Source organism: Chiloscyllium plagiosum, unplaced genomic scaffold (assembly GCF_037043375.1).
Source record: "Chiloscyllium plagiosum isolate Xiang-an unplaced genomic scaffold, Cpla_swu_hap1 HiC_scaffold_35, whole genome shotgun sequence".
NCBI classification, from domain to species: domain Eukaryota; kingdom Metazoa; phylum Chordata; class Chondrichthyes; order Orectolobiformes; family Hemiscylliidae; genus Chiloscyllium; species Chiloscyllium plagiosum.
Window position 1 is genome coordinate 4624293 of NW_028270173.1, and position 22687 is coordinate 4646979.

General features: G+C 61.5%; 1 protein-coding gene across 1 annotated transcript; it reads right to left on the reverse strand.

Annotated features, from left to right (window-relative positions):
* Positions 1-86: 86 nt before the first annotated feature.
* c4h11orf98 (chromosome 4 C11orf98 homolog) lies at positions 87-22378 on the reverse strand. Its single transcript, XM_043678139.2, has 4 exons — positions 22225-22378; positions 3129-3253; positions 1452-1549; positions 87-864 (listed from the first exon to the last, which is right to left on the reverse strand). The coding sequence occupies exons 1-4, from the start codon at positions 22267-22269 to the stop codon at positions 755-757; spliced, it is 378 nt and encodes a 125-aa protein (XP_043534074.1). The 5' UTR covers positions 22270-22378; the 3' UTR covers positions 87-754.
* Positions 22379-22687: the final 309 nt, after the last annotated feature.

The following is a 22687-nucleotide window of genomic DNA, read 5'->3' on the forward strand; positions in this document are numbered from 1 at the left end:
GAATAGGAAGGGAATAGATGAATACAGAAGACAGTTTTAATATGGAAGGGCAAAACATGTCAGTGCAGGCTGGGAGAGCCAAAGGGCCTGTTCCTGTTCTGTATTGTTCTTTATTATGTGATTGTTCAGCAACTTGTGCCCATTGGCAATCTCCAATGTGCTAATAGCTAAACTAACATTTAATTTTAATACCAGACAACTTTGCAGGATTTATTCTACTGATCCATTCTATGTAAATAATACATTCAAGCCTTATACCTTTTTTATTAAAAAACATCCAGGAGCTTGGGCAGCTTATTGCTTTCTCCATGGCAACTGCTCAGCCAATTGGAGTCAGCACCCCTATTTTTTTACTCCTACATTGTTGTAACTGTTTGTATTTGTCTCAAGTGTTCTTATGTTTGTTTCAAATGCCAGGTGATAAGTTGCAGAAATGTCTGCTTTCAGTGATGTTAAGTTCTGTATTACTCAGTGACAACAGCAATAATGGAATAAGTAATTATTTGTCATCAATGAATGGTCTTTATGCCCAGTTGCAGTAGTTGGTGCTCCATACGCATTTATCAGATAAATAGTCATCTGACAAATTCAGACTGTAGAGCTCTAAGCAGCCAGGATGTGAACAATGGCAGCAGTCACACTGACAATACATCATGAAGGGCCTTTCTGGATCATCACTGAACCCTGCACTATAGCAACTGCCACACAAAGCAGGCCCTTTATGGATAATTTTCCCTTGTTCGTTTCAACCACACTACTCCACCATTTCTTCATCTTTCACTTCCACAGTCACCACTTTGCTTCCTGTCTTCTCCACCTCCGTGCTGGCTGATGGTCTGATCCACTTCGATGTGGCAGGTTCAACTAGAGACATGAGAAAAGAACTTACTTGGGACTGCCACTGAATGGCTGTGTACACACCACCTATGGTGAATACTGGCAAATACTCAACTGTTACAGCAGTGCTAATCTAACGGTGGTCCCCCTCCTGTCTAACTCAATAACTCTTTCCCATCACCCCCCCCCCCCCAACCAAATCAAAAATCTGTCTAACTCAGCCTTCCATAAGCTCAGTGACCAATAAGATATAGTCAATGTAAAATACCAAGAAGTGAACCCAAGCTTCCAGTAGAGGCTTATACAAACTTAATCCGAACTGCTCCTTTCACATTCTATCTTTGTTGAAAAAGTCTGGATGCTATGACTTAATTTTTTTAAAAAAAATGATTGATTTACTGTCCAGTCCCCCTCTTCCTGTACCATGGAGAAAATTGATTACCATAAACATGGGGCTATGGAACTCTGTTTGCACGTCTGTCTTCATTAGCCCCACTCCCCTCCCATTACCACCAAGATGCATGTCTGTACGTGAAGCTCCTTCTGCAGAAGGAAGGAGGAGGTGGTCACTGGTGGGTTGAGGTAGAAGAGAACCCGAGACACCATAAGCATACCATCCATGGCTGATCGCTCCCTCTGACTGTGACGGATCTGCTTCTGTAACTTTCTCTTTTTCTTCCCTGACAGTGTGATATTTGCCCTCTTACTCGAGCTGGAAACAGAAACAACAAGTAATTACAACAAAAACAGCTACCAACATGGATTCACTGTCTACCTTTAATAAACACACATCCCAGTGGAATCAAGGCAATCTCCACAGAAGGAGCCATCGATGGCAAGTGTGGCTTGGGTGGAAGCATCCTTGCCTCTAAGTCACAAGGTTCCAGTCCAGAGCTAAAACAAAAGGTGACAGTATAATGCAGTAGGCAGGGTCAGTAGAGTGCATGCTGCACACTCAGACGTGCTACCTTACTGATTGATGTATAAGTCTCAGCTACGTGTGGAAATTCATGTTATTTCAAAGGCGAGCTGGTTTTGTCCTCGGGACCATGTGACTAACTGCATTCCTCCCAACATTCCAGCATCAGAAATGCAAACCCAGTTTCCTTTATTCCATCAGCGGTATGGTGCTGAAGGTCTCACTGCCTCCTAAATCCCCAGGTTTGCCCACATTTAGGTTGACAGCAGGCACTCTGATGACATTTAAAATGTGTCTTTTCTGCTTCCCTGCACCCCTCCTTGCAGTTGGATTCTGCAAAGTGAAGTCCTAGCTGCCATAGAAGATAACAGCAGCAATTGAGAGCATCCGCACTAATTAATGCTATTAATAAATATGATTTGGAGATGTCGGTGTTGGACTGAGGTATACAAAGTTACAAATCACAACACCAGGTTATAGTCCAACAGGTTTAATTGGAAGCAGTAGCTTTCGGAGCGCTGCTCCTTCAGCAGGTGGTATTGACACCACTAACTTGGCTTCAAGTGGAGAGGATCTCCAAGAAGATCGCACACATTGACATTGACAACCACCTGATGAAGGAACGGTGCACTCCAAAAGCTAGTGCTTCCAAATAAACCTGTTGGACTACAACCTGGTGTTGTCTGATTTGTAAATTAATAAATATGCATGAAAGGTGCAGCAATAGAGTCCCTATCCCTGGGTCAGGAGGCCCAGGTTCAAAGTCCCACCTACTCCAGAGGTGAGCACCAACACCTCTGAACAGGTTGATTAGAAAAATAACTTAGATTTCTTTTCAAACAAAAATACTATTGTGTGACTCAGTTGTGAAATTCAACCAGTGCAGTGTCACTAACAGTGAGAGGGTGAGCCAGACCACTTTTATACTTGGTCAGAATTATTGACTGACCACTGTCAACCTTGGGGGAAAATAAACAAACTGCTGGAGAAACTCAGCGTGTCTGCCAGCACCTGTGGGCAGAGATCAGAGTTAACATTTTGGGTCCAGTCACCCTTGTTCAGAATACAGAAGAACCATGGGAAACCCAACTCTGGAAGAGACATGAGATCAGGCAGGAGGAGCAGGAGAATCGACGTTTTGGGCATAATTCCTAATGAAGGGCTTATGTCCGAAACGTCGGTTCTCCTGCTCCTCAGATGCTGCCTGACATGCTGTGCTTTTCCAGCACCACACTCTCTATTCTGATCTCCAGCACCTGCAGTCCTCACTTTCTCCTGGAAGACAATCCCACAACCCTTCTGCCACCTGACTGCAACAACCTGAACAGCCACCACAGGATGGGTCCAGGAGACAGCTTTGCTGATTTCTCACCATCTCTTCTTCAGGTGATGAGAAGTGATCAGTCCCTTGTCAATCACCGCACCCACAATAACACGCTTTTTCTTCTTCTCCTTCCTCAAAAGCCTCCGTCTTTTGAGAATATTTCCCTGTAATTCCTGCAGACAAAGACACAGGTCAGGGAACAAGTCATTAAGTATGACAGCTCCCTAAACTATTTAATATCTCGCCCAGTCACTCCCTGAACGTGTAATATCAAACAACACCCCCCCTTCCCCAGCTAAATCCACTAATTTCTAAAACCTTTATTACCAACCCCCATCCCCACTCAATGCCCGCGAGTAATGTGCCTGGCGGTGCAGGAAGGGGGAGAATCGGGGTCTCTCCTCACAGTCACATGGAGTTTACTCAGTCTGGGAGTGGGAGAAGGGTATTGTTCCTGGTCAGGTGAGGGGAGAAATGAGGATGATCTCCACATGGTCTGGGGAGTAATGGGGATGACCTCATGGCCTGGGGAGTGAGAACGGGGGTACTGTTCCTGGTTGGGTGTGGGGAGTAATGGGGATGACCTCAGGGTTATATGTTACTCTGGGTCGGGGGGGGGGGGGGGCGGGAGAAGGTGGAAGCATATATGTTACTCAGGGTCCGGGTTTGGCGGTGGGGAGAGGTGGGTGTACATTGTTAAGAGAAAGTGAGGGCTGCAGATGCTGGAGATCAGAGCTGAAAAATCTGTTGCTGGAAAAGTGCAGCAAGAGAATCGATGTTTTGGGCATGAGCCCTTCTTCAGGAATGAGGAGGGTGTGCCAAGCAGGCTAAGGTAAAAGGTAGGGAGGAGGGACGTTGGGAATGTGATAGGTGGAAGGAGGTTCAGGTGAGGTGTGTGTGTGTGTGTGTGTGTATATGTATATGTTACTCTGGGGAGGGTGGAGGGCGTATATGATACTCAGGGTCCGGCTGGGGTGTATACGTTACTCAGGGTCGGGGGGGGTAGTGGGTCTATATGTTACTCAGGGTCTGGTTGGGGGAGGGGAGATGGGTGCATACATTACTCAGGGTACAGGGTGGGAAGCGGTGAGTTTATATGTTACTGAGGGATGGAGGGTGTGTCGGGTGGGATGTACATGTTACTCGGGGCCTGGGTGTTTGTGTGTTTATATGTTACTCAGGGTCCGGGTGGGGGGGGTGTACAAGTTACTCAGGGACCGGGTGGGGGGAGGTGTATATGTTACACGGGGGGGGGGGGGGGGGGGAACGCATATACTCAGGGTCTGGGGGGGTGGGTGTACATGTTACTCAGGGCCCAGGTGGGGGGGTTGTACATGTTACTCAGGGTCCGGGTGGCGGGGGCTGTATATGTTAGTAAGGGTCCGGGTGGGGAGGTGTACATGTTACTCAGGGCCCGGGGGGGGGGGAAGAGTGTATATGTTACTCAGGGTCGGGGTGGCTGTATATGTTAGTAAGGGTCAGGGTGGGGAGGTGTATATGTTACTCAGGTCCGGGTGTGTGTGTATGTTACTCAGGTCCGGGTGTGTGTGTGTATACGTTACTCAGGGCCCGGATGGGTGGTGTGTGTGTGTTACTCAGGGACCAGGTGGGGGGGGGGGGGGGTATATGTTTACTCAGTGCCCGGGTGTGGGGGGGTATATATGTTACTCAGGGTCCGGGTGGCGGGGGCTGTACATGTCAGTAAGGGTCCGGGTGGGGAGGTGTATATGTTACTCAGGGCCGGGGTGTGTGTGAGACTCAGGGACCGGGTTGTAGATGGTACTCAGGGCCCGGGTGGTGGGAGGGGAGAGGATGTATATGTTACTCAGGGCTCAGGTGTGGGGGGGGGGGGGGGGGGGGGGGAGGGGGGGGGTGCTACTCAAGGCCCGGTTGGGGAGGGTGGTGCGGGGTGTATATGTTACTCAGGGTCAGGGTGGCTGTATATGTTAGTAAGGGTCCGGGTGGGGAGGTGTACATGTTACTCAGGGCCCGGGGGGGGGGGGGGGGTGTATATGTTACTCAGGGCCCGGGAGGGGGGGGGGGGGGGGTGTATATGTTACTCAGGGTCGGGGTGGCTGTATATGTTAGTAAGGGTCCGGGTGGGGAGGTGTACATGTTACTCAGGGCTCGGGGGGGGGGGGGGGGGGTGTATATGTTACTCAGGGCCCGGGGGGGGGGGGGGGGGGGGTGTATATGTTACTAAGGTACGGGGAAGGGGGGGGGTGTATATGTTACTCAGGGCCCCGGGGAGGGGGCGGTGGGGTGTATATGTTACTCAGGGCCCGGGGAGGGTGGGGTGGGGTGTATATGTTACTCAGGGCCCCGGGGGAGGGGGCGGTGTACATGTTACTCAGGGCCCGGGGGGGGGGGGGGGGCGGTGTACATGTTACTCAGGGCCTGGGGAGGGGGGGGGGTGTATATGTTACTCACGGCCCGGGGGGGGTGGCGTGTATATGTTACTCAGGGCCCGGGGGAGGGGGGGTGGGGTGTAAATGTTACTCAGGGCCCCGGGAGGGGGGTGTATATGTTACTCAGGACCCGGGGGGGGGAGGGGGGGTGTATATGTTACTCAGGGTCGGGGTGGCTGTATATGTTAGTAAGGGTCCGGGTGGGGAGGTGTGTATATGTTACTCAGGGCTCGGGTGGGGGAGGTGTATATGTCACTCAGGGCCCGGGGAGGGTGGGGTGTAAATGTTACTCAGGGCCCGGGTGGGGGAGGTGTACATGTTACTCAGGGCCCGGGGAGAGGGGGGTTGTACATGTTACTCAGGGCCCGGGGGGGGGGGGGGGGTTGGATATGTTACTCAGGGCCCGGGGAGAGGGGGGTTGTATATGTTACTCAGGGCCCGGGGAGAGGGGGGTTGTATATGTTACTCAGGGCCCGGGGGGGGGGGGGGGGGAGAGAGGGGTGTATATGTTACTCAGGGCCCGGGGGAGGGGGAGGGCTGTATATGTTACTCAGGGCCCGGGGAGGGGAGGGGGTGTATATGTTACTCAGGGCCCGGGGGGGGGGGGTGTATATGTTACTCAGGGCCCGGGGGAGGGGGGGGGGTGTATATGTTACTCAGGGAGGGGTAGGGGAGGGGGTTTATATGTTACTCAGGGAGGGGGGGGGGTGTATATGTTACTCGGGGCCCGGGGAGGGGGGGGGGGGGTGTGTACATGTTACTCAGGGCCCAGGTGGGGGGGGTTGTATATGTTACTCAGGGCCCGGGGAGGGGAGGGGGTTGTATATGTTACTCAGGGCCGGGGGGGTGGGGGGTGTATATGTTACTCCGGGGAGGGGAGGGGGTTGTATATGTTACTCAGGGCCCGGGGAGGGGAGGGGGTGTATATGTTACTCAGGGGGCGGGGCGGGTGTACACGTTACTCAGGGATCGGGTGGGGCGTACACGTTACTCAGGGATCGGGTGGGGCAGGTGTATATGTTACTCGGAGGGGGGGGGGGTGTATATGTTACTCAGGGCCTGGGGGGGGCTGTATATGTTACTCAGAGCCCGGGGTGGGTGGGTGTATATGTTACTCAGGGACCGGGGTGGGGGAGTTGTATATGTTACTCGGGGCCCGGGGGGGGGGGGGTATATGTTACTAAGGGACCGGGTGGGGGGTGTATGTGTTACTCAGGGCCCGGGGGGGGGCTGTATATGTTACTCAGAGCCGGGGGAGGGGGGTGTATATGTTACTCAGGGCCCGGGGAGGGGAGGGGGTGTATATGTTACTCAGGGCCCGGGGAGGGGAGGGGGTTGTATATGTTACTCAGGGCCCGGGGAGGGGAGGGGGTGTATATGTTACTCAGGGGGCGGGGGGGGTGTACACGTTACTCAGGGATCGGGTGGGGCGTACACGTTACTCAGGGATCGGGTGGGGCAGGTGTATATGTTACTCGGGGGGGGGGGGGGGTGTATATGTTACTCAGGGCCTGGGGGGGGCTGTATATGTTACTCAGAGCCCGGGGTGGGTGGGTGTATATGTTACTAAGGGACCGGGTGGGGGGTGTATGTGTTACTCAGGGCCCGGGGGGGGGGTGTATATGTTACTCAGGGCCCCGGGGGGGGGGGGTGTATATGTTACTCAGGGCCCGGGGGGGGGGGGTGTATATGTTACTCAGGGCCCGGGGGGGTGGGGGGTGTATATGTTACTCAGGGCCCCGGGGAGGGGGTTTATATGTTACTCAGGGAGGGGGGGGGGGTATATGTTACTCAGGGCCCGGTGGGGGGGGTGCATACGTTACTCAGGGCCCGGGGGGGGGGGGGGCGGTGTACATGTTACTCAGGGCCCGGGGGGGGGGGGGGGGTGCATACGTTACTCAGGGCCCGGGGGAGGGGGCGGTGTACATGTTACTCAGGGCCCGGGGGGGGGGGGTGCATACGTTACTCAGGGCCCGGTGGGGGGGGGTGCATACGTTACTCAGGGCCCGGGAGGGGGGGGGGGTTTATATGTTACTCAGGGCCCGGGGGGGGGGGGGTGCATACGTTACTCAGGGCCCGGGAGGGGGGGGGGGGGTTTATATGTTACTCAGGGCCCGGGGGGGGGGGGGGGGGGGGTGTATATGTTACTCAGGGCCCGGGGGGGTGTATATGTTACTCAGGGCCCGGGGAGGGGGAGTTGTATATGTTACTCGGGGCCCGGGGGGGGGGGTATATGTTACTAAGGGCCCGGGGGGGGGGGGGGTGTATATGTTACTCAGGGCCCGGGGGGGGGGGGGGGTGTATATGTTACTCAGGGCCCCGGGGAGGGGAGGGGGTTTATATGTTACTCAGGGAGGGGGGGGGGGGTATATGTTACTCAGGGCCCGGTGGGGGGGGTGCATACGTTACTCAGGGCCCGGGGGGGGGGGGCGGTGTACATGTTACTCAGGGCCCGGGAGGGGGGGGGGGGTTTATATGTTACTCAGGGCCCGGGGGGGGGGGGGGGGGGGGGGTGCATACGTTACTCAGGGCCCGGGGGAGGGGGCGGTGTATATGTTACTCAGGGCCCGGGGAGGGGAGGGGGTTTATATGTTACTCAGGGACCGGGGGGGGGGGGCGGTGTACATGTTACTCAGGGCCCGGGGGGGGGGGGGTGTATATGTTACTCAGGGCCCCGGGGAGGGGAGGGGGTTTATATGTTACTCAGGGAGGGGGGGGGGGGGGTATATGTTACTCAGGGCCCGGTGGGGGGGGGTGCATACGTTACTCAGGGCCCGGGGGGGGGGGCGGTGTACATGTTACTCAGGGCCCGGGAGGGGGGGGGGGGGGTTTATATGTTACTCAGGGCCCGGGGGGGGGGGGGGGGGGGGTGCATACGTTACTCAGGGCCCGGGGGAGGGGGCGGTGTACATGTTACTCAGGGCCCGGGGGGGGGCGGGGGGGGGGTGTATATGTTACTCGGGGCCCGGGGGGGGGGTGTATATGTTACTTAGGGCCCGGGGGGGGGGGGGGTTGTATATGTTACTCAGGGCCCCGGGGGGGGTATATGTTACTCAGGGCCCCGGGGGGGGGGGGCGGTGTATATGTTACTCAGGGCCCGGGGGGGGGGGTTGTATATGTTACTCAGGGCCCCGGGGTGGTGTGTATATGTTACTCGGGGCCCGGGGGGGGGGGTATATGTGTTACTCAGGGCCCGGTGGGGGTGTGTGTGTATATGTTACTCAGGGCCCCTCGGGGGTGGGGTGGGTGTGTATATGTTACTCAGGGCCCGGGTGGGGGGGGGGGGGGGAGGGTTGTATATGTTACTCAGGGCCCCGGGGGGGGGGGGGGTGTATATGTTACTCAGGGCCCCGGGGTGGGGGTGTATATGTTACACAGGGCCCCGCGGGGGGGTGTGTGGGGTATATGTTACTCAGGGCCCAGGGAGGGGGGTGTGTATGTTACTCAGGGCCGGGGGGGTGTATACGTTACTCAGGGCTCGGTGGGGGGGGGGGGGGTGTATATGTTACTCAGGGCCCGGGGTGGTGTGTATATGTTACTCGGGGCCCGGGGTGGTGGGTATATGTTACTCGGGGCCCGGGGGGGGGGTGTGTGTATATGTTACTCGGGGCCCGGGGGGGTGGGGGGTGTATATGTTACTCGGGGCCCGGGGGGGGGTGTATATGTTACTCGGAGCCCGGGGGGGTTTATATGTTACTCAGGGCCCGGGGAGGGTGGGTGGGGTTGTATATGTTACTCAGGGCCCGGGGAGGGGAGGGGGTTTATATGTTGCTCAGGGCCGGGGGGGGGGTGGGTGTATATGTTACTCAGGGCCCGGGGTGGTGTGTATATGTTACTCAGGGCCCGGGGTGGGGGAGTTGTATATGTTACTCGGGGCCCGGGGGGGGGGTATATGTTACTAAGGGACCGGGTGGGGGGTGTATGTGTTACTCAGGGCCCGGGGGGGGGCTGTATATGTTACTCAGAGCCGGGGGAGGGGAGGGGGTTTATATGTTACTCAGGGCCCGGGGGGGGGGGGGGTGCATACGTTACTCAGGGCCCGGGGGAGGGGGCGGTGTATATGTTACTCAGGGCCCGGGGGGGGGGGGGGGGGGGTTGTATATGTTACTCAGGGCCCGGGGTGGTGTGTGTACGTTACTCAGGGCCCAGGGTGGGGGGGTGTATTTGTTACTCAGGGCCCGGGGGGGGGGGGGGTGTATATGTTACTCAGGGACCGGGGAGGGGGGTGTATACGTTACTCAGGGCCCGTGGTGGGGGGGGGGGGGGGGGGGGGGGGGGGAGTGTATATGTTCCTCAGGGCCCAGGGAGGGGGGTGTATATGTTACTCAGGGCCCGGGGGGGGAGGGGGGGGTGTATAAGTTACTCAGGGCCCGGGGAGGGGGGGGGGGTGTATATGTTACTCAGGGCCCGGGGGGGGGGGGAGGGGGGGTGTATAAGTTACTCAGGGCCCGGGGAGGGAGGGGGTGTATATGTTACTCAGGGCCCGGGGGGGGGAGGGGGGGGTGTATAAGTTACTCAGGGCCCGGGGGGGGGGGTGTATATGTTACTCAGGGCCCGGTGGGGGGGGTGTGTATATGTTACTCGGGGCCCGGGGGGGGGGGGGTGTATATGTTACTTAGGGCCCGGGGGGGGGGTTGTATATGTTACTCAGGGCCCCGGGGGGGGGGGGGCGGTGTATATGTTACTCAGGGCCCGGGGGAGGGGGCGGTGTATATGTTACTCAGGGCCCGGGGAGGGGAGGGGGTTTATATGTTACTCAGGGACCGGGGGGGGGGGCGGTGTACATGTTACTCAGGGCCCGGGGGGGGGGGGGGGGGGGGTTGTATATGTTACTCAGGGCCCGGGGTGGTGTGTGTACGTTACTCAGGGCCCAGGGTGGGGGGGTGTATTTGTTACTCAGGGCCCGGGGGGGGGGGGGTGTATATGTTACTCAGGGACCGGGGAGGGGGGTGTATACGTTACTCAGGGCCCGTGGTGGGGGGGGGGGGGGGGGGGGAGTGTATATGTTCCTCAGGGCCCAGGGAGGGGGGTGTATATGTTACTCAGGGCCCGGGGGGGGAGGGGGGGGTGTATAAGTTACTCAGGGCCCGGGGAGGGGGGGGGGTGTATATGTTACTCAGGGACCGGGGTGGGGGAGTTGTATATGTTACTCGGGGCCCGGGGGGGGGGGTATATGTTACTAAGGGACCGGGTGGGGGGTGTATGTGTTACTCAGGGCCCGGGGGGGGGGTGTATATGTTACTCAGGGCCCCGGGGGGGGGGGGGTGTATATGTTACTCAGGGCCCGGGGGGGTGGGGGGTGTATATGTTACTCAGGGCCCCGGGGAGGGGGTTTATATGTTACTCAGGGAGGGGGGGGGGGTATATGTTACTCAGGGCCCGGTGGGGGGGGTGCATACGTTACTCAGGGCCCGGGGGGGGGGGGGGGCGGTGTACATGTTACTCAGGGCCCGGGGGGGGGGGGGGTGCATACGTTACTCAGGGCCCGGGGGAGGGGGCGGTGTACATGTTACTCAGGGCCCGGGGGGGGGGGTGCATACGTTACTCAGGGCCCGGTGGGGGGGGGTGCATACGTTACTCAGGGCCCGGGAGGGGGGGGGGGTTTATATGTTACTCAGGGCCCGGGGGGGGGGGGGTGCATACGTTACTCAGGGCCCGGGAGGGGGGGGGGGGGTTTATATGTTACTCAGGGCCCGGGGGGGGGGGGGGGGTGTATATGTTACTCAGGGCCCGGGGGGGGGGGGGGGGGGTGTATATGTTACTCAGGGCCCGGGGAGGGGGAGTTGTATATGTTACTCGGGGCCCGGGGGGGGGGTATATGTTACTAAGGGCCCGGGGGGGGGGGGGTGTATATGTTACTCAGGGCCCGGGGGGGGGGGGGGGTGTATATGTTACTCAGGGCCCCGGGGAGGGGAGGGGGTTTATATGTTACTCAGGGAGGGGGGGGGGGTATATGTTACTCAGGGCCCGGTGGGGGGGTGCATACGTTACTCAGGGCCCGGGGGGGGGGGGCGGTGTACATGTTACTCAGGGCCCGGGAGGGGGGGGGGGGTTTATATGTTACTCAGGGCCCGGGGGGGGGGGGGGGGGGGGTGCATACGTTACTCAGGGCCCGGGGGAGGGGGCGGTGTATATGTTACTCAGGGCCCGGGGAGGGGAGGGGGTTTATATGTTACTCAGGGACCGGGGGGGGGGGGGCGGTGTACATGTTACTCAGGGCCCGGGGGGGGGGGGGGGGTGTATATGTTACTCAGGGCCCCGGGGAGGGGAGGGGGTTTATATGTTACTCAGGGAGGGGGGGGGGGGTATATGTTACTCAGGGCCCGGTGGGGGGGGGTGCATACGTTACTCAGGGCCCGGGGGGGGGGCGGTGTACATGTTACTCAGGGCCCGGGAGGGGGGGGGTTTATATGTTACTCAGGGCCCGGGGGGGGGGGGGGGGGGGGGGGGGGGGGGGGTGGGGTGCATACGTTACTCAGGGCCCGGGGAGGGGGCGGTGTACATGTTACTCAGGGCCCGGGGGGGGGCGGGGGGGGGTGTATATGTTACTCAGGGCCCGGTGGGGGGGGTGTGTATATGTTACTCGGGGCCGGGGGGGGGTGTATATGTTACTTAGGGCCCGGGGGGGGGGGGGGGTTGTATATGTTACTCAGGGCCCCGGGGGGGTATATGTTACTCAGGGCCCCGGGGGGGGGGGGGGCGGTGTATATGTTACTCAGGGCCCGGGGGGGGGGGGTTGTATATGTTACTCAGGGCCCCGGGGTGGTGTGTATATGTTACTCGGGGCCCGGGGGGGGGGGGTATATGTGTTACTCAGGGCCCGGTGGGGGTGTGTGTGTATATGTTACTCAGGGCCCCTCGGGGGTGGGGTGGGTGTGTATATGTTACTCAGGGCCCGGGTGGGGGGGGGGGGGGGGAGGGTTGTATATGTTACTCAGGGCCCCAGGGGGGGGGGGTGTATATGTTACTCAGGGCCCCGGGGTGGGGGTGTATATGTTACACAGGGCCCCGCGGGGGGGTGTGTGGGGTATATGTTACTCAGGGCCCAGGGAGGGGGGTGTGTATGTTACTCAGGGCCGGGGGGGTGTATACGTTACTCAGGGCTCGGTGGGGGGGGGGGTGTATATGTTACTCAGGGCCCGGGGTGGTGTGTATATGTTACTCGGGGCCCGGGGTGGTGGGTATATGTTACTCGGGGCCCGGGGGGGGGGGTGTGTGTATATGTTACTCGGGGCCCGGGGGGGTGGGGGGTGTATATGTTACTCGGGGCCCGGGGGGGGGTGTATATGTTACTCGGAGCCCGGGGGGGTTTATATGTTACTCAGGGCCCGGGGAGGGTGGGTGGGGTTGTATATGTTACTCAGGGCCCGGGGAGGGGAGGGGGTTTATATGTTGCTCAGGGCCGGGGGGGGGGTGGGTGTATATGTTACTCAGGGCCCGGGGTGGTGTGTATATGTTACTCAGGGCCCGGGGTGGGGGAGTTGTATATGTTACTCGGGGCCCGGGGGGGGGGTATATGTTACTAAGGGACCGGGTGGGGGGTGTATGTGTTACTCAGGGCCCGGGGGGGGGCTGTATATGTTACTCAGAGCCGGGGGAGGGGAGGGGAGGGGGTTTATATGTTACTCAGGGCCCGGGGGGGGGGGGGTGCATACGTTACTCAGGGCCCGGGGGAGGGGGCGGTGTATATGTTACTCAGGGCCCGGGGAGGGGGTTTATATGTTACTCAGGGACCGGGGGGGGGGGCGGTGTACATGTTACTCAGGGCCCCGGGGGGGGGGGGGGGGGGGGGGGTTGTATATGTTACTCAGGGCCCGGGGTGGTGTGTGTACGTTACTCAGGGCCCAGGGTGGGGGGGTGTATTTGTTACTCAGGGCCCGGGGGGGGGGGGGGGTGTATATGTTACTCAGGGACCGGGGAGGGGGGTGTATACGTTACTCAGGGCCCGTGGTGGGGGGGGGGGGGGGGGGGAGTGTATATGTTCCTCAGGGCCCAGGGAGGGGGGTGTATATGTTACTCAGGGCCCGGGGGGGGGGAGGGGGGGTGTATAAGTTACTCAGGGCCCGGGGAGGGGGGGGGGTGTATATGTTACTCAGGGCCCGGGGGGGGGGGGAGGGGGGGGTGTATAAGTTACTCAGGGCCCGGGGAGGGAGGGGGTGTATATGTTACTCAGGGCCCGGGGGGGGGCGGGGGGGGGGGGAGTGTATATGTTCCTCAGGGCCCAGGGAGGGGGGTGTATATGTTACTCAGGGCCCGGGGGGGGAGGGGGGGGTGTATAAGTTACTCAGGGCCCGGGGGGGGGGGGGCGGGGGGGGGGTGTATATGTTACTCAGGGCCCGGTGGGGGGGGTGTGTATATGTTACTCGGGGCCCGGGGGGGGGGGTGTATATGTTACTTAGGGCCCGGGGGGGGGGTTGTATATGTTACTCAGGGCCCCGGGGGGGGGGGGCGGTGTATATGTTACTCAGGGCCCGGGGGGGGGGTTGTATATGTTACTCAGGGCCCCGGGGTGGTGTGTATATGTTACTCGGGGCCCGGGGGGGGGGGGTATATGTTACTCAGGGCCCCGGGGTGGTGTGTATATGTTACTCGGGGCCCGGGGGGGGGGGGTATATGTGTTACTCAGGGCCCGGTGGGGGTGTGTGTGTATATGTTACTCAGGGCCCCGCGGGGGTGGGGTGGGTGTGTATATGTTACTCAGGGCCCGGGGGGGGGGGGGGGGGAGGGTTGTATATGTTACTCAGGGCCCCAGGGGGGGGGGGTGTATATGTTACTCAGGGCCCCGGGGTGGGGGTGTATATGTTACAGAGGGCCCCGCGGGGGGGTGTGTGGGGTATATGTTACTCAGGGCCCAGGGAGGGGGGTGTGTATGTTACTCAGGGCCGGGGGGGTGTATACGTTACTCAGGGCTCGGTGGGGGGGGGGGGGGGGGTGTATATGTTACTCAGGGCCCGGGGTGGTGTGTATATGTTACTCGGGGCCCGGGGTGGTGGGTATATGTTACTCGGGGCCCGGGGGGGGGTGTGTGTATATGTTACTCGGGGCCCGGGGGGGGGGGGGGGTGTGTGTATATGTTACTCGGGGCCCGGGGGGGGGTGTATATGTTACTCGGAGCCCGGGGGGGTTTATATGTTACTCAGGGCCCGGGGAGGGTGGGTGGGGTTGTATATGTTACTCAGGGCCCGGGGAGGGGAGGGGGTTTATATGTTACTCAGGGCCGGGGGGGGGTGGGTGTATATGTTACTCAGGGCCCGGGGTGGTGTGTATATGTTACTCAGGGCCCGGGGTGGGGGAGTTGTATATGTTACTCGGGGCCCGGGGGGGGGGGTATATGTTACTAAGGGACCGGGTGGGGGGTGTATGTGTTACTCAGGGCCCGGGGGGGGGCTGTATATGTTACTCAGAGCCGGGGGAGGGGAGGGGGTTTATATGTTACTCAGGGCCCGGGGGGGGGGGGGGGGTTGTATATGTTACTCAGGGCCCGGGGGGGGGGTGCATACGTTACTCAGGGCCCGGGGGAGGGGGCGTTGTATATGTTACTCAGGGCCCGGGGAGGGGAGGGAGTTTATATGTTACTCAGGGACCGGGGGGGGGGGGGGGGGGGCGGTGTACATGTTACTCAGGGCCCGGGGGGGGGGGGGGGGGGTTGTATATGTTACTCAGGGCCCGGGGTGGTGTGTGTACGTTACTCAGGGCCCAGGGTGGGGGGGTGTATTTGTTACTCAGGGCCCGGGGGGGGTGTATATGTTCCTCAGGGCCCAGGGAGGGGGGTGTATATGTTACTCAGGGCCCGGGGTGGTGTGTATACGTTACTCAGGGCCCGTGGGGAGGGGGTGTATATGTTACTCAGGGCCCCGGGGGTGTATATGTTACTCAGGGCCCCGGGGGGGGGGTATATATGTTACTCAGGGCCCGGGGGGGGGGGCGTGTATATGTTACTCAGGGCCCCGGGGGGGGGGGGGGGGGGGGGTGTATATGTTACTCAGGGCCCCGGGGGGGGGGGGGGGGGGGGGGCGTGTATATGTTACTCAGGGCCCCGGGGGGGGGGGGGGTGTATATGTTACTCAGGGCCCCGGGGTGGTGTGTATATGTTCCTCGGGGCCCGGGGGGGGGGGTATATGTGTTACTCAGGGCCCGGTGGGGGGATGTGTGTATATGTTACTCAGGGCCCCGCGGGGGTGGGGTGGGTGTGTATATGTTACTCAGGGCCCGGGGGGGGGGGGGGGGAGGGTGTATATGTTACTCAGGGCCCCGGGGTGGGGGTGTATATGTTACACAGGGCCCCGCGGGGGGGTGTGTGGGGTATATGTTACTCAGGGCCCAGGGAGGGGGGTGTGTATGTTACTCAGGGCCGGGGGGGGGGGGGGGGGTGTATACGTTACTCAGGGCTCGGGGGGGGGGGGGGTATATGTTACTCAGGGCCCGGGGAGGGGGGGGGGGGTGTATATGTTACTCAGGGCCCGGGGTGGTGTGTATATGTTACTCGGGGCCCGGGGTGGTAGGTATATGTTACTCGGGGTCCGGGGGGGGGGGGTATATGTGTTACTCAGGGCCCGGTGGGGGGTGTGTGTATATGTTACTCGGGGCCCGGGGGGGGGGGGGGTGTATATGTTACTCGGGGCCCGGGGGGGGGGGGTGTATATGTTACTCAGAGCCCGGGGGGGTTGTATATGTTACTCAGAGCCCAGGGGGGTTGTATATGTTACTCAGAGCCCGGGGGGGTTGTATATGTTACTCAGGGCCCGGGGAGGGGAGGGGGTTTATATGTTACTCAGGGCCGGGGGGGGTGGGTGTATATGTTACTCAGGGCCCGGGGTGGTGTGTATATGTTACTCAGGGCCCGGGGTGGGGGAGTTGTATATGTTACTCGGGGCCCGGGGGGGGTATATGTTACTCAGGGCCCGGGGTGGTGTGTATACGTTACTCAGGGCCCGGGGGGGGGGGGGTGTATATGTTACTCAGGGCCCCGGGGGGGGGGGGGGGGGTATATGTTACTCAGGGCCCGGGGTGGTGTGTATACGTTACTCAGGCCCATGGGGGGGGGGGTGTATATGTTACTCAGGGCCCCGGGTGGGGGGGGGTGTATATGTTACTCAGGGCCCGGGGGGGTGTATATGTTACTCAGGGCCCCGGGGGGGGGGTATATATGTTACTCAGGGCCCGGGGGGGGTATATATGTTACTCAGGGCCCCGGGGGTGGGGGAGTTGTATATGTTACTCGGGGCCCGGGGGGGGGGGTATATGTTACTCAGGGCCCGGGGTGGTGTGTATACGTTACTCAGGGCCCGTGGGGAGGGGGTGTATATGTTACTCAGGGCCCCGGGGGTGTATATGTTACTCAGGGCCCCGGGGGGGGGGTATATATGTTACTCAGGGCCCGGGGGGGGGGTGTATATGTTACTCAGGGCCCCGGGGGGTGTATATGTTACTCAGGGCCCCGGGGGGGGGGGTGTATATGTTACTCAGGGCCCCGGGGGGGGGGGGCGTGTATATGTTACTCAGGGCCCCGGGGGGGGGGTGTATATGTTACTCAGGGCCCCGGGGGGGGGGGGGTATATGTTACTCAGGGCCCGGGGGGGGGTATATGTTACTCAGGGCCCGGGGGGGGGGGATATATGTTACTCAGGGCCCGGGGGGGGGGGGGGGGTGTATATGTTACTCAGGGCCCGGGGTGGTGTGTATATGTTACTCAGGGCCCGGGGTGGGGGAGTTGTATATGTTACTCGGGGCCCGGGGGGGGGGGGGTATATGTTACTCAGGGCCCGGGGTGGTGTGTATACGTTACTCAGGGCCCGTGGGGAGGGGGTGTATATGTTACTCAGGGCCCTGGGTGGGGGGGGGGGGGGTGTATATGTTACTCAGGGCCCCGGGGGTGTATATGTTACTCAGGGCCCCGGGGGGGTGTATATGTTACTCAGGGCCCGGGGGGGGGGGATGTATATGTTACTCAGGGCCCGGGGAGGGGGGGGGGGGTGTATATGTTACTCAGGGCCCGGGGAGGGGAGGGGGTTTATATGTTACTCAGGGCCCCGCGGGGGGGGGGGGGGGGGGGGAGGGTTGTATATGTTACTCAGGGCCCGGGGGGGGGGGGGGGGGGCTGTATATGTTACTCAGGGCCGGGGAGGGGAGGGGGTTTATATGTTACTCAGGGCCCCGGGGGGTGGTTGTATATGTTACTCAGGGCCCGGGGTGGGGGGGGGGGGGGCTGTATATGTTACTCAGGGCCGGGGAGGGGAGGGGGTTTATATGTTACTCAGGGCCCCGGGGGGTGGGTGTATATGTTACTCAGGGCCCGGGGTGGGGGGTATATGTTACTAAGGGACCGGGTGGGGGGTGTATGTTACTCAGGGCCCGGGGTGGTGTGTGTACGTTACTCAGGGCCCAGGGTGGGGGGGGTGTATTTGTTACTCAGGGCCCAGGGAGGGGGGTGTATATGTTACTCAGGGCCCGGGGGGGGGGGGGGGTGTATATGTTACTCAGGGCCCGGGGGGGGGGGGGGGTGTATATGTTACTCAGGGCCCGGTGGGGGGGGGGTGTATATGTTACTCAGGGCCCGGTGGGGGGGGTGTGTATATGTTACTCAGGGCCCGGGGAGGGGAGGGGGTTTATATGTTACTCAGGGCCGGGGGGGGTGGGTGTATATGTTACTCAGGGCCCGGGGTGGTGTGTATATGTTACTCGGGGCCCGGGGGGGGTATATGTTACTCAGGGCCCGGGGTGGTGTGTATACGTTACTCAGGGCCCTGGGGGGGGGGGGTGTATATGTTACTCAGGGCCCGGGGGGGTGTATATGTTACTCAGGGCCCCAGGGAGGGGGGTATATATGTTACTCAGGGCCCGGGGGGTGTATATATGTTACTCAGGGCCCCGGGGGGGGGGGGGGTGTATATGTTACTCAGGGCCCCGGGAGGGGTGTATATGTTACTCAGGTCCCGGGGGGGGGTGTATATGTTACTCAGGGCCCCGGGGGGGGGGGGGGTGTATATGTTACTCGTGGCCCCGGGGGGGGGGGGGGGGTGTGTATATGTTACTCAGGGCCCCGGGGGGGGGGTGTATATGTTACTCAGGGCCCCGGGGGGGGGGGTGTATATGTTACTCGGGGCCCCGGGGGGGGGGGGTGTATATGTTACTCAGGGCCCCGGGGGGGGGTGTATATGTTACTCAGGGCCCGGGGGGGGGGGGGTGTATATGTTACTCAGGGCCCTGGGGGGGGGAGGGGGGTGTATATGTTACTCAGGTCCCGGGGGGGGGGAGGGGGGTATATGTTATTCAGGGCCCCGGGGGGGGGGGGGGGGAGGGGGGTATATGTTATTCAGGGCCCCGGGGGGGGGGGGGGGGGGGGAGGGTGTATATGTTACTCAGGTCCCGGGGGGGGGAGGGGGGTGTATATGTTATTCAGGGCCCCGGGGGGGGGGGGGAGGGTGTATATGTTATTCAGGGCCCGGGGGGGGGGGGTGTATATGTTATTCAGGGCCCCGGGGGGGGGGGGGGGGGGTGTATATGTTACTCAGGTCCCGGGGGGGGGGTGTATATGTTATTCAGGGCCCGGGGGGGGAGGGTGTATATGTTACTCGTGGCCCCGGGGGGGGGGGGGGGTTGTATATGTTACTCAGGGCCCCGGGGGGGGGGTGTATATGTTACTCAGGGCCCCGGGGGGGGGGGGTGTATATGTTACTCGGGGCCCCGGGGGTGGGGGGTGTATATGTTACTCAGGGCCCCGGGGGGGGGTGTATATGTTACTCAGGGCCCGGGGGGGGGGGTGTATATGTTACTCAGGGCCCTGGGGGGGGAGGGGGGTGTATATGTTACTCAGGTCCCGGGGGGGGGGGAGGGGGGTATATGTTATTCAGGGCCCCGGGGGGGGGGGGGGGGGGGGGGGGGGGGGGGAGGGTGTATATGTTACTCAGGTCCCGGGGGGGGGAGGGGGGTGTATATGTTATTCAGGACCCCGGGGGGGGGGGGGGAGGGTGTATATGTTATTCAGGGCCCGGGGGGGGGGGGGTGTATATGTTATTCAGGGCCCCGGGGGGGGGAGGGGGGTGTATATGTTATTCAGGACCCCGGGGGGGGGGGGGGGAGGGTGTATATGTTATTCAGGGCCCGGGGGGGGGGGGTGTATATGTTATTCAGGGCCCGGGGGGGGGGGGGGGGGAGGGAGGGTGTATATGTTACTCAGGGCCCCGGGGGGGGGGGGGGGGGGGGGGGGGGTGTATGTGCTACTCAGGGCCCCGGGGGGGAGGGTGTATATGTTATTCAGGGCCCGGGGAGGGGGGGGGGGGGGTGTATATGTTACTCAGGTCCCGGGTGGGGGGGGGGGGGGGGTGTATGTGTTACTCAGGGCCCGGGGAGGGGGGGGGGGGTGTATATGTTACTCAGGGCCCGGGGAGGGGGTTTATATGTTACTCAGGGCCCCGCGGGGGGGGGGGGGGGGGGGGGAGGGTTGTATATGTTACTCAGGGCCTGGGGGGGGGGGGGGGGGGGGCTGTATATGTTACTCAGGGCCGGGGAGGGGAGGGGGTTTATATGTTACTCAGGGCCCGGGGTGGGGGGTATATGTTACTAAGGGACCGGGTGGGGGGTGTATGTTACTCAGGGCCCGGGGTGGTGTGTGTACGTTACTCAGGGCCCAGGGTGGGGGGGGGTGTATTTGTTACTCAGGGCCCGGGGGGGGGGTGTATATGTTCCTCAGGGCCCAGGGAGGGGGGTGTATATGTTACTCAGGGCCCGGGGGGGGGGGGGGGGTGTATATGTTACTCAGGGCCCGGGGGGGGGGTGTATATGTTACTCAGGGCCCGGTGGGGGGGGGTGTGTATATGTTACTCAGGGCCCCGGGGGGGGGGGGTATATGTTACTCAGGGCCCCGGGGGGGGGCGGTGTATATGTTACTCAGGGCCCGGGGGGGGGGGGGTTGTATATGTTACTCAGGGCCCCGGGGTGGTGTGTATATGTTCCTCGGGGCCCGGGGGGGGGGGTATATGTGTTACTCAGGGCCCGGTGGGGGGATGTGTGTATATGTTACTCAGGGCCCCGCGGGGGTGGGGTGGGTGTGTATATGTTACTCAGGGCCCGGGGGGGGGGGGGGGGGAGGGTGTATATGTTACTCAGGGCCCCGGGGTGGGGGTGTATATGTTACACAGGGCCCCGCGGGGGTGTGTGTGGGGTATATGTTACTCAGGGCCCAGGGAGGGGGGTGTGTATGTTACTCAGGGCCGGGGGGGGGGGTGTATACGTTACTCAGGGCTCGGTGGGGGGGGGGGGGGGTATATGTTACTCAGGGCCTGGGGATGGGAGGGGGGGTGTATATGTTACTCAGGGCCCGGGGTGGTGTGTATATGTTACTCGGGGCCCGGGGTGGTGGGTATATGTTACTCGGGGCCCGGGGGGGGGGGGGGGTATATGTGTTACTCAGGGCCCGGTGGGGGGTGTGTGTATATGTTACTCGGGGCCCGGGGGGGGGGGGGGTGTATATGTTACTCGGGGCCCGGGGGGGGGGGTGTATATGTTACTCAGAGCCCGGGGGGTTGTATATGTTACTCAGAGCCCGGGGGGGTTGTATATGTTACTCAGGGCCCGGGGAGGGGAGGGGGTTTATATGTTACTCAGGGCCGGGGGGGTGGGTGTATATGTTACTCAGGGCCCGGGGGAGGGGGTGTATATGTTATTCAGGGCCCCGGGGGGGGGGGGGGGGGGGGGGGTGTATATGTTACTCAGGGCCCCGGGGGGGAGGGGGGTGTATATGTTACTCAGGGCCCCGGGGGGGAGGGGGGTGTATATGTTACTCAGGGTCCCGGGGGGGGTGTATATGTTACTCAGGTCCCGGGGGGGGGGGGGGGGTGTATATGTTATTCAGGGCCCCGGGGGGGGGGGGGGGTGTATATGTTACTCAGGGCCCGGGGGAGGGGGTGTATATGTTATTCAGGGCCCGGGGGGGGGGGGGGGGGGTATATGTTACTCAGGGCCCGGGGGGGGGGGGGTGTATATGTTACTCAGGGCCCGGGGGGGGGGGGGGGGGGGGGGTGTATATGTTATTCAGGGCCCGGGGGGGGGTATATGTTACTCAGGGCCCGGGGGGGGAGGGGGGTGTATATGTTACTCAGGTCCCGGGGGGGGGGGGGGGGGTGTATATGTTATTCAGGGCCCGGGGGGGGGGGGGTATATGTTACTCAGGGCCCGGGGGGGGGGTGTATATGTTACTCAGGGCCCGGGGGGGGGGGGGGGGGGTATATGTTACTCAGGGCCCGGGGGGGGGGGGTATATGTTACTCAGGGCCCCGGGGGGGAGGGGGGTGTATATGTTACTCAGGGTCCCGGGGGGGGGGGGGGGTGTATATGTTACTCAGGTCCCGGGGGGGGGGGGGTGTATATGTTACTCAGGGCCCGGGGGGGGGGGGTATATGTTACTCAGGGCCCCGGGGGGGAGGGGGGTGTATATGTTACTCAGGGTCCCGGGGGGGGGGGGGGTGTATATGTTACTCAGGTCCCGGGGGGGGGGGGTGTATATGTTACTCAGGGCCCCGGGGGGGGGGGGGGGTGTATATGTTACTCAGGGCCCGGGGGGGGGGGGTGTATATGTTACTCAGGGCCCGGGGGGGGGGGGGGGGTGTATATGTTACTCAGGTCCCGGGGGGGGGGGGGGGGGGGGTGTATATGTTACTCAGGGCCCGGGGGGGGGGGGGGGGGGGTATATGTCACTCAGGGCCCCCGTGGGGCGGGGGGGGGGGTGTTTATGTCACTCACGCTCCGGAGCCGGTTGATCCTGTCGATCTTTCCTCCCGGTGCCATCTTCCGGTCCACGTGGGTCGCTCTCTCTCGACCGGAAATCCCTTTCAAGGTGGCGATCTGTCAATCACAGACCAACCTCCGAGGGCGGGGCCATCCTCCGCCCATGTCACCACCCGCACCCACAGATACTATGGGTGGGGCCGCTCGACGTCTCCGCCCCTTTCCCCCAATCCGCTATGACGGTGATGTGGTTGATCACGTGGCCGAACACAGCCGTCCCGATAGGTTGAAGGCGACGTGCCTCCCGCACGCTTCAACTGGAGCGGTCAGGTAGTAGGACGTCGTGATAGGCTAGGTGTCACGTGTCTCCCCTCTACCCGCGCTCGGCCAATCCCCTGTGAGAGCGGGAGCGAAGAGGTGGCAGGCTACGGATCACGTGTGCTCATCCCGCACGTGCTCAAAGCCGCCCGGGCCCAAG